The sequence below is a fragment of the Pteropus medius genome, unplaced genomic scaffold, assembly GCF_902729225.1.
Source record: "Pteropus medius unplaced genomic scaffold, Ma_sr-lr_union100, whole genome shotgun sequence".
NCBI classification, from domain to species: Eukaryota; Metazoa; Chordata; class Mammalia; order Chiroptera; family Pteropodidae; genus Pteropus; species Pteropus medius.
In genome coordinates this window covers 45,989-64,924 of record NW_024341881.1, presented here as the reverse complement: position 1 = coordinate 64,924, position 18,936 = coordinate 45,989, and the positions used below count along the sequence as shown (strand labels likewise).

Below are 18,936 nucleotides of genomic sequence, written 5' to 3'. Positions count from 1 at the left end.
CATTGTGATCTTTGGCCCTATATGCTATTTAGAAATGTATTACTGAACTTAAAACCAGACAAGGTTTATTAAATTTTGGGTTATTCACTTTTATTTTTGGTAAACTGAGATTAGAGAATTTTTGTAAGGCTGGAAATGTTCTACATCTTTAATTATTTACTTTTATTTATTTATATTTATTTATTTATTTATTTTTAGGCAAGGCAAGCCTTGTTTGATCTCACAGATTGCAAGGACCTTGTTAGCTTACAATCCTTTATTTTTTTATTTTTTATGCCTGCAGCACCTGGTCTTCTTAGTTAGTCTCCCATCCAAGTACTAACCAGGTCTCAGCCAGCTTAGCTTCTGAGATCAGATGGGATAGGGCTTGTTCAGGAAAGCATGGCCATAGACACTACATCTCTATTCAAATGAGGCTAGTTGACTTAGAAACCTATCTTAAAATTTTATTTATTTTTAATTAATTAAATTTGAATTTGAATAGCCACATTTCAAGTGTCCACTTATGAAATGGCCTATGGCTACTTCAGTGACATCACAGTTTTATACATTTTATACTAATAGCCTTGAAATATTAGTATATAGCATATAGTGTATTTTTTAAATATTTTCATGTGACCATAAACATATTCTATATTATTATATTTTTGAGTATTATACACTATTATTGTGTGTGTGTCTGTGTGTGGTTAATTGTGTGGTTTAAAACTCTGTATGGAATTTCTGATATATCTGTTACTTTTATAAGCAGTGAGAGAAAATTATTTAAATTTCCACTTATGAGTGTTTACTTCTTCACTTTTTTATATATGGAGAACTTGAATGTCAGGTACATACAGATTAAAAAAATATCGCTAATGGCTTGACAACTTTATCTGTTTTAATGAAATATGCTTCGTCATTTTCAACAATGATTCTTGCTTTAAATTGGGTCAGTATATTAACTAGCAGTTTACTATTGGTTTGTGGTTTGTTTTGCATGATTTATTTTTTTCATCTTTCTACCTTCATCTGTCTTTATGCTAATGTTAAAAAAGTGTCTCATTATGACAGTGGTTATTTTATATATAAACAGTTTTGAAATGTAAATAGAAAATTATCTATTTATATTTAAGATAATTATTAAATTATTAATATAATTATTATTTATATTCCTTATTTATTTGTGTAAATATATTGTAATTAATTATTATATAGCTTTCATTTAATTTGGATGAACACTGCTATTTTTGAACTCTACCTTTTAATCCATTTCTTATCTTTCACAATAAATATTCTTGTTTACTTTCTTCTATAAAAACGTATTAATTTAATATGCTATAAATATTCTTTGTTAGTGGCCTGCATTTTATAGCATACATTCTTTACTCATTAAACCCTAATCAATTAGTATTTTTTCACTCTTGCCAACAGTGAAAAGACCTACCATATATTTTTATTTACTGTTAGCTGAATTTGCTCCCTTGAATTCTAATACAAACATTTATTATAAAATTTGAAACTTTATCATCAATAACCAGACAGATATAGCTACAAAATTTATTTTCTGCAATTCTTTTCTTTCTGTATATCCAAGTTTCCATCTAGAATAAGTGTTTTATCTTTAGAAGACTCTTAAATATTTTTTTAGTTAGTTAGAGTCAGTTAATAGTAGTTACATTAAGAAACAAGAAAGATCCCAAATAAATGACCTACCTCTATGCTTTAAAAAACTAGAAAAAGATAAACAAACTGAGCCCAAAGTTAGCAGCAGTTAAAAAATCATAAACATTAGACCAGAAATAAATGAAATAGAGAACTGAAAAACAATAGAAAAGAGTAACCAAACTAAAAGTTGGTTCTTTGGAAAAAATTAACAAAATTCACAAACCCTCAGCTCGACTAAGGAAAAAGGAGATAGAACTCAAACTGACACGATTATGAATACAAAAGACACAACAACTGAAACCAAAGAAATTCAAAGGATCACTAGAGGCTACTATGAACAAGTATATGTCAACAAACTGGACAACTTAAAAGAAATGAAAATAGTTTAGAAATGTACAACCTACGAGACTTAATCAGGAAGAAATAGAAAATATGAACAGATTAATACTAGTAAGAAAACTGAATCAGTAATGAAAAACTCCCAATAAAGAAAAACCCCGAACCATATGGCTCCACTGAAAATGTTACCAAACATTTAAAGGAGAATTAACACCAACCCTTCTCAAAATCCTCCAAAAAACTGAAGCAAGTAACCACAGCCAAACTGATTTTTTGAGGCCGGCATTACCCTGAAACGAAAACCAGAGAAAGGCGTGACTAGAAAAGAAAACTACGGCCATTATCTCTGATAAATGTAGATGGAAACTTCAAATTAAATGCTATCAAACTCAATTCAGCAGCACATTAAAAGGATCATTCACGACAATTGAGCGGGATTTCTACCTGGGATGCCAGGATTGTTCAACATGTACAAATTAATCAATGTGATACTTCATGCACATTAATCGAATAAAAGGAAAAAATATATATGATTATATCAATAAATGCAGAAAAACATTTGACAAAATGTAACATTTGCCATGATAAGAACTCAACAAATTAGCCATAAAAAACTACATACCTCAACATAGCAAAGGCCATAGCTAACATACTCAAAGGTAAAAAGATGACAAGTCCACAGCTAACATACTCAAAGGTAAAAAGATGAAAGCTTTTCATCTAACATCAAGATCAAGGCAAAAATGTCTATTCCCACAACTTCTGTTTAATATAGTATTGGAATTCCTAGCTAGAACAATCAGGCAAGGAAAAGAAATAAAAAGAATTAGAATTTAAAAGGGAGAAGTAAAATTGTCTCTATTTGCAGATGACATGATTTTACACATAGAAAATCTTAATGACACCACCAAAAATTGTAAGATCTAATTAATAAATTGAGTAACGTTGCAGGAAACAAAATTAACATACAAAATCAGTAGCATTTCTACATGCTAACAACAAAAGTTCTGAAAAACATAAAAAATAGTATCAAGAACAATAACATACTTAGGAAAACTGAGAGGATGAAAGATCTCTATACTGAAAACCACTAAATATTAATGAGAGAAATTGAAGACACTAATAAATAGAAAGGTTTCCCATATTTCTGTGTTAGAAGGGTTAATATTGTTAAGTTGCTAATACTACTAAAAACCATCAATAATGCAATCCTTATCAAGAGTCCAATGGCATATCTTAGAGAAGTAGGGGAAAAAAAGTATCTAAACTTATATGGAAGCACAAAAGAGACCTTGAATAGCCAAGGAAATCTGAGAAAGAAAAACAAAGCAGGACGTATCATACTTCCTGATTTCAAACTATACTATACAGCTATAGTCATCAACACTATGATCGCATAAGTAAATCTGAAAACAACCATCAAAATATAACAAAGTCATAGAAAAAAAATCAGACTTTTGTTGCCAAAGGTGGGGGATAGGATGGGAGGAGGAAATTAGAGAAAGGTGGTCAAAAGATGCAAAGTTCAAGTATAGGATAAATAAGTACTCAGGGGTGTAATGTACAACATAATGACTGTAGCTAACACTGCTATAGGATTTACAGAAATGCAGATAAAGGAGAATTATTATATAGTAAAATCGTTAAGAGAGTAAATGCTGTCACTTCTCGTCATGAGGAAATTTTTATTTCTTTATTCTTTTCTTCTTTGTTTTCTTTTCATTGTATCACTTATGAGAAGATGAATATTACCTGAACCTATGGTGATAATATTTTCACAATATGTGTAAATCAAACAATCACGTTGTAAAGTTTTGTTTCTTTTGTTGTTCATGTGTCTTTAACTTGTGTTTTAAAAGTCTACCTTTTCTGCCCTTTAGAATTTTCAGATAAGGAGAAACCTTTTTTAATTACTTTTGGTTTCCTCCAACATAGACTTGGATTTTTGTCATTTACAACAAATATTCCTATTTAAATATAATGATTTGTAGTCATCATAAGATGAATCAATACAAAATATAATTGTTATGTAAGATTTCATCTCTGCCATGGTGATACAGTTCAGTACTACTTAATGTACTATGCTTCAAGAGACATTATTTTTATCAAGTGAAATCTAAATAACTTATTTCAGAATCATAAGATGGATAAAAAATTTAAGAATTAGGGCAGAAATATTGAGAAGATAAATTTAGTAATTAGTGATCATTGTGAAGGTTACCATAAAGCTGAATGTATAATAATTCTTCAAAATATTAGTGACAAATATCATTAAATATCTATTGTTATAAAATCATGATTTTGGACTTTTTTCATTGAAATTGAAAGACATAATGAGGATAAAAGGAAAAGAAGTATGTAATTCCAGAATATAGCAACCCTGCCTAAGAGTAGAATTTAAACATCTAAGATGCTCTCGCCAAGGCTTAAGTTTTCAGAGTTTGTGATTCAGATGGAAGCAAATAAACAGCATGGGTGGTCAAGTCTTTTGTCCCCTGATATCTTTTAGAATAAGACACCTGTTTCTCAGAGGCACATGCCAGTGGACAATCTAAACGACACACCATCAGCCAGAATATCCTATATTCTGAAGGTGTGTGATGAGATAAACTGAATTCAAGATAGCTCGAGTGTAAGAATTTCCTGTTCAAACTTTAAGTGACACATCAATACGAAATCTACTCTTTCCACTCTTGCTTCACTCTGAGCCTTCACGGTGCAGCCTGTGAAGACCACAGATATAGTTTGTTTACAAGAGTAACCTGGTCTCCCACTAAAGGTTGCACGCCTTTCTGGCCTACAGAAGGTATGTGTCTCTGCTCTCTTGTCTCTCTATTAGCCCATCTCCTATAGTGGGAGATTACCAATGCTGGATGTGATGCAACTGAGGTACAATTAATATACAATCGAATCAAAAAGAACATTGGTATGTTTATTCAAATAATTCTGGGTAAAAACTACGAATAAAATATGACCATGTTGGAGGATTTCATATACTATTCAAATTCTTGCCTGTGGAGAATAACTCAAGTGCATTCACAAATGCATAATTGAGTGTGTAAACCAAACAATTTAAAGTAAAATCCTATAAGATTACAAGAAACAGTTACTTTTAGGTTTTTAATCAGTGCAGACGTAATTATAAGTAATAGTTTATATTTAGCCTAGACTTTAAAGATAGATTCTTAAAATGAATTATTTGAATTGTGAAGACTTTCATTACTCACGTGCTTAGATTAAGTAAAAGCCGTTGGCTGTTAATGAAAATCAGGATGAGTGAGCTCTCATGAAATGCTCATTTAAGCTTAATCATAAGCTATTAAAAGATTTTTTTAAAAAATAAACAAAACACTGCAAGAAAAGATACCACATTTATAAAGAGTCTCTTGTCTAATAAATTCTGTACTGGGTCTAACTGATGAATTAGAAATAATAACATGACAATTTGTTAGAATAATAATCAGCATAACTCATTATTGAGAATTTATAAAAGTCAGATTAAATATTAAATGTTTTACATGCATTATGTCTACATATTTTTCTTTCCAAATTTCATTAGTAAATTAGTTGTCAGACACCAAGGGACTATTTAAAGGTCATATGTTATAAATTTCAAAGCTGGATTTATCTAGAACTCAGAGACTGCAGAGCCCATTGACTGAATTATTAAATTATATTGTTTGAGTCATTACCATTGCTCACAAAACCAAAGCTACACTCACTGACTTGACATCCAGAGGGTCATTTTGGAAGTTTGAAACAACAATGTTCTTGTATAAATGATGTATGCATTTATTCATCATTTCATAATTTTATATCTTTTCCTTTAAATCAAAGGCCAGTTCCTTGTGTTACAGAAATACCTTAAAAATTTTGTTGTTCTTTTTTTGTCAATATTGTTTAGGTTTTGACTTAGTATGTCTCTAGCATTTTTCAACATATAAAATATTTTTTAAAAATTGTAATAATTCCTCATAACTTCACAATCATTCAAAATAAAAGATCATTTGATAACAACTCATTCTCTTTACTAAATAACTATAAGTCACCAAATAAATTTAATTTAGTGCAGGAAATGACCATATGTGCCAACACTGCTAATCCCTCATCTTTGAGCACCCAGTCTTTAACCATTATTGAATTTCAGAATTATCATAAATGTTATATTCTCTTTTTTCAAATACAGAATTTGAATTTTTAATACAGACATGCTAGTGGTGTTAAAACATTTCTATAGAGTCTGACTTATGTTGAGGATATTATTATTTATGAACTTCTTTATTATTCACTAATTTATTGTGGTTCATTGTTCCAACTAATAATATATTATCAAATGTAAAATATCTTTAAACATGTATTTAATCACGAGACTCTTGTTTGAAGCTCTAAGGCATTTAGAACATGGTCTTGAGTTTTTTCAACTGGGAAATGAACCCAGTACTCACCATTTACTCCACCCAGTTTTACTCTGCTAGGCATCTCGGTTAGTGCACATACCATTTATTCTTAAGTACACTTACCTCACAGCACAGTTCCTGGTACAACTCAACTGCAAAGATGAATAACCAAGGAGTAACCTATGCAGATCTGAATGTGGCCAAGTATTCAAAGGGACAGGGACTAAAACCTAAGGGCACAAAAAGCTCCATCTCAGTAAATGAGCAGGAGATAACCTACGCAAAATTAAATTTTCAAGATGTTTCTCAGGATCCACAAGGGAATGACAAGAAATACCACTGCAAAGGTAAAACATTTAATAGACACACAGTGTAGACTGTTCTCGGATGTATAGTTGGGTTGCAAAGATGTGAGGAAAGAATAGGAGATAAACTCACATTTTTTCATTTTTGAGGATCAGAACCTGAAGTTGAAATAGAGTATTGTAACATGAAATTTCAGGACTAATTTTATTTAGGCATCGTTGTAAGGTGTAGTCTTTGACCAACAACTCACAAGGCATTATATTTCATGAAAATGCAGTAGTATATTCTAAGGGGAAGATTACAATGGTAGATACAGTTCTGGGGTCCAAGCTTATGTATACTATTCCCTGTGCATGTGGGTTCCCCGTGTGTCAACTGTCTAAGCATTTGTCTCCATCTGTCCTTTCTCAGTGTTCCCATTTCTCTCCCTGCAGCTTTACCGTCACCTCCAGAGAAGCTCATTGCTGGGGTCCTGGGCATCATCTGCCTTGTCTTGATGTCCACTGTTATTCACTGTAAGTAAATATTTGAAAGATTATTTAAAACTTTTCATTAATAATCATCAGTGCCTTTAATATTTTTGAATATTATTGCATAGAACTCTCTTTTAACGTTTGTATTTAGATTGAACATGAAATACTTTTCTAAATTTGTCCAAAGTATAAATATAGAATGATTTTAGAACTATTTTATAAATATATGTACATATATACATGTATTTATTCTGATTTCATAACTCAAAGTCATGTTTTAGGTGACTTCAAGACCATATCGAGAAAATAAATTCATTTTGAGATTGGTTAAATCAAATATTGTAAGAGATGGTGAAGTTTCGTTCTTTCAGCTTTATAGTATTTGTCCCCTTTTACTTCTTTATTAATTTTTCTTGGTAACATCTATTTTATTTCAGATAATTATAATTCTAAACAATAGAAAAACCATTAAGCTAAAAACAATATTATTATAATTGAGATTAATTAATTTTTTTAAAGAATCACTTTAACTTTTGTAGCTACTGTAATGCTGAAGAAGAACAGTTCAGTTCCGATAACAAGGATCCAGAAAGGTACATATGATTTTCAAAGTTATGATAATATCTAGTTTATATTTTGTCTCTATCTAAGTCTAGGTAAAATGATATAAATTTTTTACAGGGAACATAAATTATAAAATGATCAATAAATGTTCATAAATAACGACTGTGGAAGGGTGTTTCTTCTCATACAACAATATAAAGAAATAGTCATTTTAAAACACCATACCCATTGTTGCCAATTGGCTGAAATTTCCTATCGCACTAATGTGATAAGAGATAAGTAGTATTTTTATTTTATTTAATTTTTAATTAATTAACTTATTTTTTAGGGTGACATTGGTTGACGAGTTTTTTTTTTATTTTTAAAGAGTGTTTTTGTTCATTGACATTCAGGACATTTTCAGAGCGAATATTTTATTTGGGTGTTTGCTTTAAAAGGACATATAAATTACGAGATGAGAGGGTGACTCTTCTCTGTGAGCATGTGTATGAGTGTGTTTTGTTTTATATGTACCAAGAGGGAAGGTGCATAGATATGCTACTTACAAACATACTTATACCTATGCAAATCTATAAGTTAATTTTCATTTTAAAAATTCAAATTGTTTTTGGATAATAACTCATAATTTTTCTTCAGCATATGATTGTGGTGGTTGCCCAAAGGAGTGGTTTACGTATTCCAACAATTGCTATTACTTTAGTACCGAAAGAAAAACATGGATTGAGAGTTTGACGGCCTGTGCTTCCAAGAACTCTAACCTGCTTTATATAGATAATGAAGAAGAAATGGTAAGATACTAAACTTTTTATATACTTTATTAAAGGTTTGTTTCAGTCAATAGTATACTTGTAGTATTTATCCATACTTTTGTATATATTTGTAGCTATTTATTTTAAAGTCTGTTTAATATTCCATTGTTTAACTTTAAAATATTTTATTTTTATACCAGAAACACACATTCGATAATTTCTCGTTCTTTCTTTTCGTAGAATACTGTGTTTCAATAAACACTTGTTTTCTAAAATAAACCTTTCTATTTAATTTTACCTTATATCAAGGAAACTAAACATATCATGATTGAGCAGATTGATTACAAAGAGACTGGAACCATGTAATTACAAATCAGATCACAAAATTGAGTTTTCAGTCCTCAGCAGCCCTGGACCTATAGATCCTCTCATCTCAACTCCTCTCTCATCACTTAACCACTGTCCTGAATTTTAACATTATAGTCTCTTTGCTTGATTTTGAATCTCCAATAAATAAAATCAAACAGTATGTATTTTTCTTGCTGTCCCTTTCCACTTCCATTTAATATTGGTGCAATTCATTTACATTATTGCATTTACCTGCATTTTAATTTTTATTGTTGAATTATGTGAACGTAACATTTTAAATTCCATTCTATTTGGTGACTTTGGTTGAGAAACGAAGTCTCCTATCCTGAGGGATAAAGAGGCTTCCTGGGTCCAGAACTTTTAGTCATGAGATTCCCTTTGCTAGTCTAACTCCAAGACTCCTCCCCTGGTGTCTCTTGTTGGGAAAGGGGAAGCACTTCCCCTGGCTCCTTTTGTTAGCAGGTGTCCTGGTGGATCACCCTGTGGGCTTGCCTGGTGTTGCTGGGTAGGATCCTTCCCTAATGGCAGAGGAGGACTGGCTTTCCTCAGCCACCTCCTATTGGCAGGTTGGGTGTTGGGAAGCAACAGGCTTAGGTCACACTCTTGTGTTGGGTGGGTGATAAAACAATTCTGTCACTCTGTTGTTCCCTAATCTGGGGGGACTAAACCATTATCCTTTTCTCTTTCCACCTTTCAGAGTCCTCCTTCACTTGTATCTTTCACGAGTTCCAGAATTTATAGTTGTATTTAGTAAGGAGTAGCAGAGAAGTGAGTCTCTGACACCTGGTCAGAAACAGAAACAGATTCCACCAAAACAGAAACAGATCAGCAAGGGCTTATCTGGTTAAAGAATGTTTTGCAGCCCCCAAATCAAAAATTTGGCTCCTATGTCATTTATTTTCTTAATAGCAATGCCTTAATTTTTTTACCCCTAAACCTTAAACTTTAAAAAACACAGTAGAAAACTACACTGATTTATTCATAGTTTCTGGAGAAACGATGCCACAGTTATCTGGAAACTTCTTTAAAGCCTTGCTTTGTTAATTGTCAACATGGGTAACTATTAAATTACATACATCAGAATGTTCCTTAGTTTTATATGTACCAAGTCAATTTTAAACCAAAAATACAAATAATGCTCAATGTTCTTAGCAATATCAAAGTGGTTTTCGACTTTAATGTGTCTTTACTGTTAGATTAGGATCCAATACTCTCCTTTTGTTTTTGAAAATTAAGAGCCTTGCAAAAGAATGCACTACTTGCATTTTTAAAAAGTGATACAAACTTTCACAATGATTTAAATAAAAATTCTCTATTTTGGGCTAGAAATTTCTGAATTCCCTATATCTTCCATCATGGATCGGAGTCTACCGTAAAAGCAGTGATCAGCCATGGATGTCAAAAAGTGGTTCAAACTTTACACTAAAGTAAGTTGTTTTTATACGTTCTACAGAAGAAGAAAAATATAAGAAATAAAAATTCAGAAGCCTATTATAAATGCATTTGTTTACGTTGAATTATAAACATGAAGAATAATGTTCAAAGTTAATGAAACATTGATATAAATATTAAAGAATGACTACCCAGTTTCCCTAATAACCAGCTCTTACTAATATTATATGGAAAATGTCATCATCCATTTTGAAAATATTCTTCTATTATAGTTACATGAAAATGCTATTGTTTTATAACTTGTCCCCATACGATATAACAAGTGAATTATGCGTTTTTCTCCATTACAGGATAGCAGGATCATCATCTAGTCAACTTAATTGTGCTCTGCTATCCTCATCTGGCCCCACAGCAAGTGATTGTGGATCTCCAAAAAAGTCTTTTTGCAAGCGTAAGATTTAGAGTTAAAACACTTGAGTTTGGATTCTGTTGGGTAACTTTATTTTTCATGAAACGAAAATAATATTATGATTGCAGAAGTCTTAAAATGAATTATACTATTTGTTCTAATAATAAAAAATGTTTCATAATGATTATTACAAAATAATATACACTATCAAAAGTACAGCTATCATTACCTTCAGTGTCTGGCTTTTTTAGTCCAACATTATAATTGTGGCATTCAAGCTTTCTAAAAGATCACATAACGTATGAGTTCATTTATATGAAATATCAAGAATAGAGAAACCCACAAAGGCAGAAAATGGATTAGCGGTTACCAAGGGCTGTAGGAAGATGGGCATAGGAAATGACTGCTAACGGGTACACTGCTTCATCTGAGGACTGAAAACTTTCTAAATTTTGATAGTGGTGATGGTTGTAAACTCTGTGAATATATTAAAAATTACTGTTGTATACACTCTAAAATGATGAATGTTATACTGTGTAAATTACACCTCAATACAGTTGTTAAAAACAACAACTCTTGGGATTATGTTTGAAACTGCATTTAATATTTAAGTAATTTCTAAAGATTATATTAACTCTTCTAATCAATATCATACTTTATCCTTCCATATTAGGTTTTCTTTTATCTCAAATATATATTTTTATTTTAGTATATTGAAGTCTTAGAGAAATGTGGGTATTTCACAGTGATGATTATGTAAGTAACATCTTTATTTTTCAGTTTTCTTTAGTCATTTTTACTGTTTTAAACAGGAATACAATTGAAGTTTACATGTTGATCTTGTATCCAATGACTTCACTGATTTTATATATTAATTCTGTCATTTTAAATAAATATTATTCTAAAGTTTTTACATAAACAGCTATTTCACACTTTTATTTCTCCTACCCAGGTAAAATTCCTTTTTTTTTCTGACTTATTTCCACAGGCTAGATTTTTATTTCCAATGTTTAATAGAAGGAACAGTGAAGCTTCTATATTTATCTTCTCTATTTTAGGGAAAATATTTAAATATTTCATCTCTAAGTATGAAGTCTGTTTTAAAGCTTTTTCATCATACCTTTCTTTTGTGAAAACTATTCCATAATATTGTTATTTTTCTAATCAATTTTATAACCAATCATAGTTATATTTTTATTATTTTTGCACCAATTAGAATAATAAATGTTTTTCTGTATAATGTTTATGAAATAAATCACCTCTATTTCTTTCTAACATTAAATTAAACTTGTATTTCTAAAATAAAACCACAATCATCATTTTGTAATGTCCTTCTTTAGAAATCAGTGCATAAAAACACAAAAGAATGTATTATACCTTGATGAAGTTGTTTTTCTTTATCCATGTGCACAAGAAGATTAGAATGAGTATTTATTTATATTATGTACTTGGTAGGTTTTATTATCAAGACTATATCAAGAAACTTTCTTCTTTTTCTATTACCTGGAAGCCTTTGTATAAGAGCACTGCTATTTGTACAATGTTATTTTCATCACTGATGCCATATGAGCTTGAAGAATTTTTTTTCTAGGACAGTTTATAAAATGAACTCAATTTCTCTAAGACATGCTACATTTAATGAGCTTTCTATTTTTTTCACTGCATTTTAATACATTTCTGTTTCATACAGATATTACAATATATTCATAATATGGCCTTATTAACTGCTTAATATCTGTAAAAGTAATAATGCTATTTGCGTGTTTATTTTAGACATAAAAAAAGTCATCAGTTTTTCTCTTCAACAGTTATTTACCAATTTTATTAAGGATTTTCAAAGTGAATAACTTTGACCTTGTATATCTATTCTACTGTAATTTTGTTTTTTGTCTTGAATTTGTACTATTTTTTTCTTCTTCATTTGGATTTAATTGGATATAATCTTCATTTGTGATTGTTTACTTCTTCACTTTTTTACCTATTTTGAACTTACTAGGTACATACAGATTTAAAACAAATACATTGTTAATGGTTTGGACACTCAATCTGTTTTTACGAAAAAATACTTCATTATATCTAACAGTGGTTCTTGTCTTAAATTGCATCCACACATTAAATAGCAGTTTTCTACTGGTTCATGTTGCATAGTTTATTAATTTATCTTTTTACTTTCATCTGTCTATATGTTTATGTTAAAGGAATGTTTCATTAAGAAAGCAGTTATATTTAGATATAAACATTGGAATTTAGATAGAAAATTATTCTATTTTTACTTAATATAGTTTAAATGAAGTTATTACATAAGTATTATTTACATTTTTATTCATATGTGCTATTTTATAGTTATAATTAATTATTAAGCATTATGTAGTTTTCATTTAATTGAGATGAACACTACCATTTTTTGAACTCCAGCTTTTTTGTTTTCTTATCTTTCACAATAAATATTTTTATTTTCGCTGTCCTCTGTTAAAACTCATTGACTTAATATTCCTTAAATATTCTTTTATTAGTGACCTACCTTTTATAGTATATATTCTTTACTCATTAAAGTCTAATCAATTAATACTTTCGTACTCTCACAAACAGTGAAAAGACCTATTTTTATTTAGGTCTTTAAATAAAGACCTACTTTTATTTACTGCTTATATAGCATTTGCTTCTTGAATTCTAATACAAATATTTATTTTAAAATTTGAAACTGTATTTTTATTTTTATATCCACTCGATATCTACAGAGACCCGCAACATTTTTTTTTGCAAATTTTCTTTTCTTACTGTATGTTCACATTTTCATCCAGAATAAGTGTTCCATCTTTAAAACACTCAAATATTTTCTTTAGTTAGAATTAATAATTCTCTCTTTTTAAAAAATTCCTGGAAAATAAATGCGTTCGCCATCGTATTAAAAGGATATTTTCACTTGTTATTGAATTCCAATTTTGATTATCTGTTTTAAGTCACTAGGTATTATCATTATTAAAACTAGTCATGCATACAAATATGTGTATGTATATGTATACATATATGATATATATATACTAAAGATTAAATTTTAGCTACTTGTTATTTTGAGAAATTTTAATTCTGACATTGTCTAAGTTTAGATTTCATTAAAGTTAAATGCCGGAAAAAAATATAGTTTCACAGATAACAAAGGACATGCTATCTATCTATCTATCTATCTATCTTTTTATACAGTTTTTTTATATATAGTGATTTAATTGGGAATACCAAGAGGAATGATTAGAAGAATGAGTGTATTGATTTTAAAAAGACAATATTAGAGCTTTAAATATTTTTGCATCATTACTAAATACTCTAGTTGTTATAGTTCTATAATGTGGTAATGTAAGAAAAAAAATTTTTTTAATAATGAAAATAAGTTTTTTGAAAGAAATTGAAAACACAATATACCAGAACATATGGGATACAGCAAAAGAAGTCCTAGGAGGGAAGTTTATAGAAATAAATGCATAAATTAAGAAGCAAGAAAGAGCCCAAATAAAAAATCTAACGCTATGCCTTAAATAACTAGAAAAGGAACAATTCGAACCCAAAGTTAGTAGCAATAAAGAAATAATAAATATTAGAGCAGAAATAAATCAAATAGAAATGGAAAAAAAACAATAGAAAAGATTAACCAAACTGAAAGTTGGTTCTTTGAAAAGAAAAAAAAAATTCACAAACCCTCAGCTCAATAAGGAAAAAAGAGATAGAACCCAAATTGACACGATTATGAATGAAAAAGGAGACACAACAACTGAAACCAAAGAAATTCAAAGGATCATTAGAGGCTATTACGAACAACTATATGTCAACAATCCGGACAACTTAAAAAAAATTAAAAATATTTTAGAAACATACAAGCTACCAAGTCTTAATCAGGAAGAAATAGAAAATATGAACAGATTAATTACTAGTAAGAGAATTAAAACAGTAATGAAAAACTCCCAATGAAGAAAAACCCCGCACCATATGGCTTCACTGGAAAATGTTACCAAACATTTAAGAAGAATTATCATCAACACTTCTCAAACCCTTCCAAAAAACTGAAGAGGGGTGAACACAGCCAAACTGATTTTTTGAGGCTGGCATTAACCTGAAAGGAAAAAGAGAATGGGACAAGGAGAAAAGAAAACTACAGGCCGATAGGTCTGATGAACGTAGATGCAAAACTTCAAATAAAATACTGACAAACCTAATTCAATAGCACATTAAAGTGTCATTCACCATGTTCAAGTGCGATTTATACCTGGAATGCAAGGATGGTTCAACATATACAGAGCAATTAATGTGATCCTTTGCATTAACAGAATAAATGAAAAAAATTATATGATTATATCAATAAATGCAGAAAAAGAATTTACAAAATTTTAACACTTGCGATGATAAAAACTCAACAAATTAGGCATAAAAAACTACATATCTAAACATAGAGCAAAGGCCACATATGACAAGTCTACAGCTAACATCATACTCAAAGGTAAAAGGATGAAAGCTTTTCATCTAAGATCAGGAACAAGACGAAAGTGCCCACTCTCACCACTTCTATTTCACATAGTATCGGAATTCCTAGCTACAGCAATGAGGCAGGAAAAAGAAATAAAATGATCAGAATTGGCAAGAGAAAAGTAAAATTGTCTTTAATTGCAGCTGATATGATTTTACATTTAGAAAATCTTCATGGCGCCACCAAAAGTAAGCTCTCATGAATGAATTCAGAAACATTGCAAGATACAAAATTAACTACCAAATCAGTAGCATTTCTATACACTAACAACAAAACTTCCAAAAAAGAAGAAGAAATTGATTCCATTTACAAGAGAATCAAGAACAATAGAAATACTTAAGAATAAATTTAACTGAGGTGGTGAAAAATTTTTATACTGAAAAGTACATGATATTAATGAAAGAAATTAAACACATAATTAAATGGAAAGGTATTCTATGTTCACGTGTTGAAAGAATTAATATTGTTAAGTTTCCAATACTATGCAAACCCATCTATAGATTCGAGGCAATCTCTATCAAGATTCCAATGGCATATTTTAGAGAGATTAAAAAAACTACTAAAATTATATGGAACCATCAGAGGCCTTCGATATCCCAAAAATCTGAGAGAACCGACAAAGCAAGATGTATCACACTTCCTTATTTCAAGCTAGACTCTAAAGCTGTAGTCATCAAATACTATATGACTGCATAAGTAGAATCTAAAACAACAATAACAAATTAAATACATAGAAAATGATGTCAGACTGTGGTCACTAAGGTGTGGGGATAGGGGATGGGGAATTTCAGGAAGGTGGCCAAAAGGTATAAAGTCCAGCTATAAGATAAATTAGTACTAGGGAGGTAATGTAATGGCTGTAGCTAACACTGCTATATGATATGCAGCAGCTCCCCCGGTATCTGCCGAAGATACATTACAATACCCCAGTGCATGCCTAAAACCAATAATGCTGAACACTATATATACTATTTTCCCTATACATACATACCTATGATAAAGTTTGTTATAACTTTGGCATAGTAAGAGATTAACAATAACTAAGAAAAAATAGAACAATTATAACGATATACTGTAATAAAAGTTTTGTGACTATGTTCTCTTTCTCAAAATATCTTATTATAGTGCACTCACCCTCCTGTTCTTGTGATACTGTGAGATGATGAAATGCCTACATGATGACATGAAGTGAGGTGCATGACATAGGTACTGGGACATAGCATAAGGCTACCAGTGACTTTCTGTCCGTATGTCAGAAGGGGGATCATCTGCTTAAGATGATGCTGGATCATCAAGCCATGGTGATATCAATGGTTGGATGTCAGAGGTAGACAATGTCAGTGGTTAAGGATCTTTTATAGTTGCTGGTATTTTCGCCACATAATTTCTGAAGAGCATCAAAAATTGCTGTCTTTCTTTTTAACTCAGAGTATTTATACAGAAGTTGAAACCCTTTGCTAATCGTTATGGGTGACTTTAAAGCTGCATTCCATCTGATGATCTTGTTCCATAACTTTTGTAAAATAAGGGTACCTTGAACACAAGCACTGTGATACCAAAACAGTCTATCTGATACCCAAAACGGCTACTATGTGACTACTATGAGGCAAAAAGCATCCACCTTTTGGATACACTGGATAAAGGGATGATTCGAGTCCTGGGTCAAACTGAGTGGGGCAAGGAAATATTGTATCAAACTACTCAGAATGGAGCACATTTTAAAATTTATGAATTGTTTATTTCTAGAATTTAAAATTTTATACTTAGGTACTGAAGTTGACTCTTTTTAACTGAAATCATGGAAAGCAAAATGTGGATAAGGGGGAACTACTCTATAGTAAGTTAAGAGAGTAAATTCTCCTTATAAGAAAAAATTTTTCTTTTATTCTTTTCTGTTTTCTCTTCTTTTTACAGTATATGAGATGACGATGCTAGCTGAAGCTATGGTAGTAAATCATTTCACAATATGTAAATCAAACAATCGCATTATAAAGTTTTGTTTCTTTTGTTGCTTGGGCTTTTGTCATTTACAACAAATATTCCTATTAAAATACAATAATTAGTTGTCATTCTAAGAAGAATCAACACAAAATAGAACTGTTATGTAATATTTCAATCTCTGCCATGGTAATATAGTTCAATACCGCTTCAAATACTATGCTTCAAGAGACATTATTTTTGTCAGGCAAAATCTAAAAACTTATTTCAGAATCATAAGATGAATAAAAAATTTTTGAGAACTAGGGCAGAGATATTGAGAAAATAAATTTGGAAATTGCTGATCATTGTGAAAGTTGAAATTACCATAAAGTTGAAAATGTTGGAATTCTTCAAAATATTAGTGACAAATATCATTAAAAACCTATTGGTATATAATTGTGATTTTAGATTTTTTTCATTAACATAGAAATGGCATAAAGAGGATAACAGGAAAAGAAGTATGTAATTCAAGGATTTAGCAATACTGCCTAAGAGTAGAATTTAAACATCTAAGATGCTCTCGCCAAGGCTTAAGTTTTCAGAGTTTGTGATTGTAATAGAAGCAAGTAAATAGCATGGGTGGTCAAGTCTTTTGTCCCCTGATATCTTTTAGAATAAGACAACCATTTCTCAGAGGCATGTGCCAGTGGATAATCTAAACAACACACCACCAGCCAGTGTATCCTATATTCTGAAGGTGTGTGATAAGATAAACTGTCTTCAAGATAGCTCGAGTGTAAGAATTTCCTGTTCAAACTTTAAGTGACACATCAATACGAAATCTACTTTTTCCACTCTTGCTTCACTCTGAGCCTTCACGGTGCAGCCTGTGAAGACCACAGATATAGTTTGTTTACAAGAGTAACCTGGTCTCCCACTAAAGGATGCATGTCTTTCTGGCCCACAGAAGGTATGTGTCTCTGCTCTCCTGTCTATTAGCCCATCTCCTGTAGTGGGAGATTACCAATGCTGGATGTGATGCAACCTAGGTACAATTCATATACTATTGAATCAAAGAGAACATTGGTATGTTTATTCAGATAATTCTGGGTAAAAAAATACAAATAAAATATGACAATATTGGAGGATTTCTTAAACTCTTTAAATTCTTGCCTGTGGGGAATTACTCAAGTGCATTCACATATGCATAATTGGGTGTGTAAACCAAACAATTTAAAGCAAAATCTCATAAGAATCACAACGAGGAACAGTTACTTTTAGATTTTTAATCAATACAAACATAATTATAAGTAAGTTTATATTTAGCCTAGATTTTAAAGATAGATTCTTAAAATGAATTATTTGAATTGTGAAAACTTTAATTACTCATACGCTTAATTAGATTAAGTAAAAGCCATTGGCTGTTAATAAAAATCAGGATGAGTTAGCTCCCATGAAATGTTAATTTTAGCTTAATCATAAACCATCAAAAGATTTTTTAAAAGATTAAACAAAATATTGGAAGAAAAGATACCACATTTAGAAAGAGACTCTTGTCTAAAGCATTCTGTACTGGGTCTAACTGATATGAATTAGAAATAATAACGATAATTTGTTAGAATAATAATCAGCATAAATCATTATTGAGGATTTATAAAAGCCGTATTATATATTAATTGTCTTACATGCATTATATCTACATATTTTTATTTCCACTTGTCATTAGTAAATTAGGTAGCCAGACACCAAGGGACTATTAAAGGTCATATATTATAAATTTCAAAGTTGAATTTATTCTAGAACTCAGAGACCGCAGAGCCCATTGACTGAATTATTAAATTACATTGTTCGTCATGAC

At 30.4% G+C, this 18,936-nt stretch overlaps 1 protein-coding gene across 1 annotated transcript in view; it reads left to right on the top strand.

The window, feature by feature from the left end:
• LOC120594978 (lymphocyte antigen 75-like) overlaps positions 1 to 18,936 on the top strand; it is a 44,838-nt gene that overhangs the window by 11,369 nt on the left and 14,533 nt on the right. Inside the window, exons 7-11 of the mRNA XM_039853226.1 lie at positions 7,124 to 7,204; positions 7,702 to 7,755; positions 8,363 to 8,514; positions 10,171 to 10,271; positions 10,587 to 10,687. Coding sequence (XP_039709160.1) covers positions 7,124 to 7,204; positions 7,702 to 7,755; positions 8,363 to 8,514; positions 10,171 to 10,271; positions 10,587 to 10,687 — 489 coding nt within the window. The remainder of the gene's footprint in view (positions 1 to 7,123; positions 7,205 to 7,701; positions 7,756 to 8,362; positions 8,515 to 10,170; positions 10,272 to 10,586; positions 10,688 to 18,936) is intronic.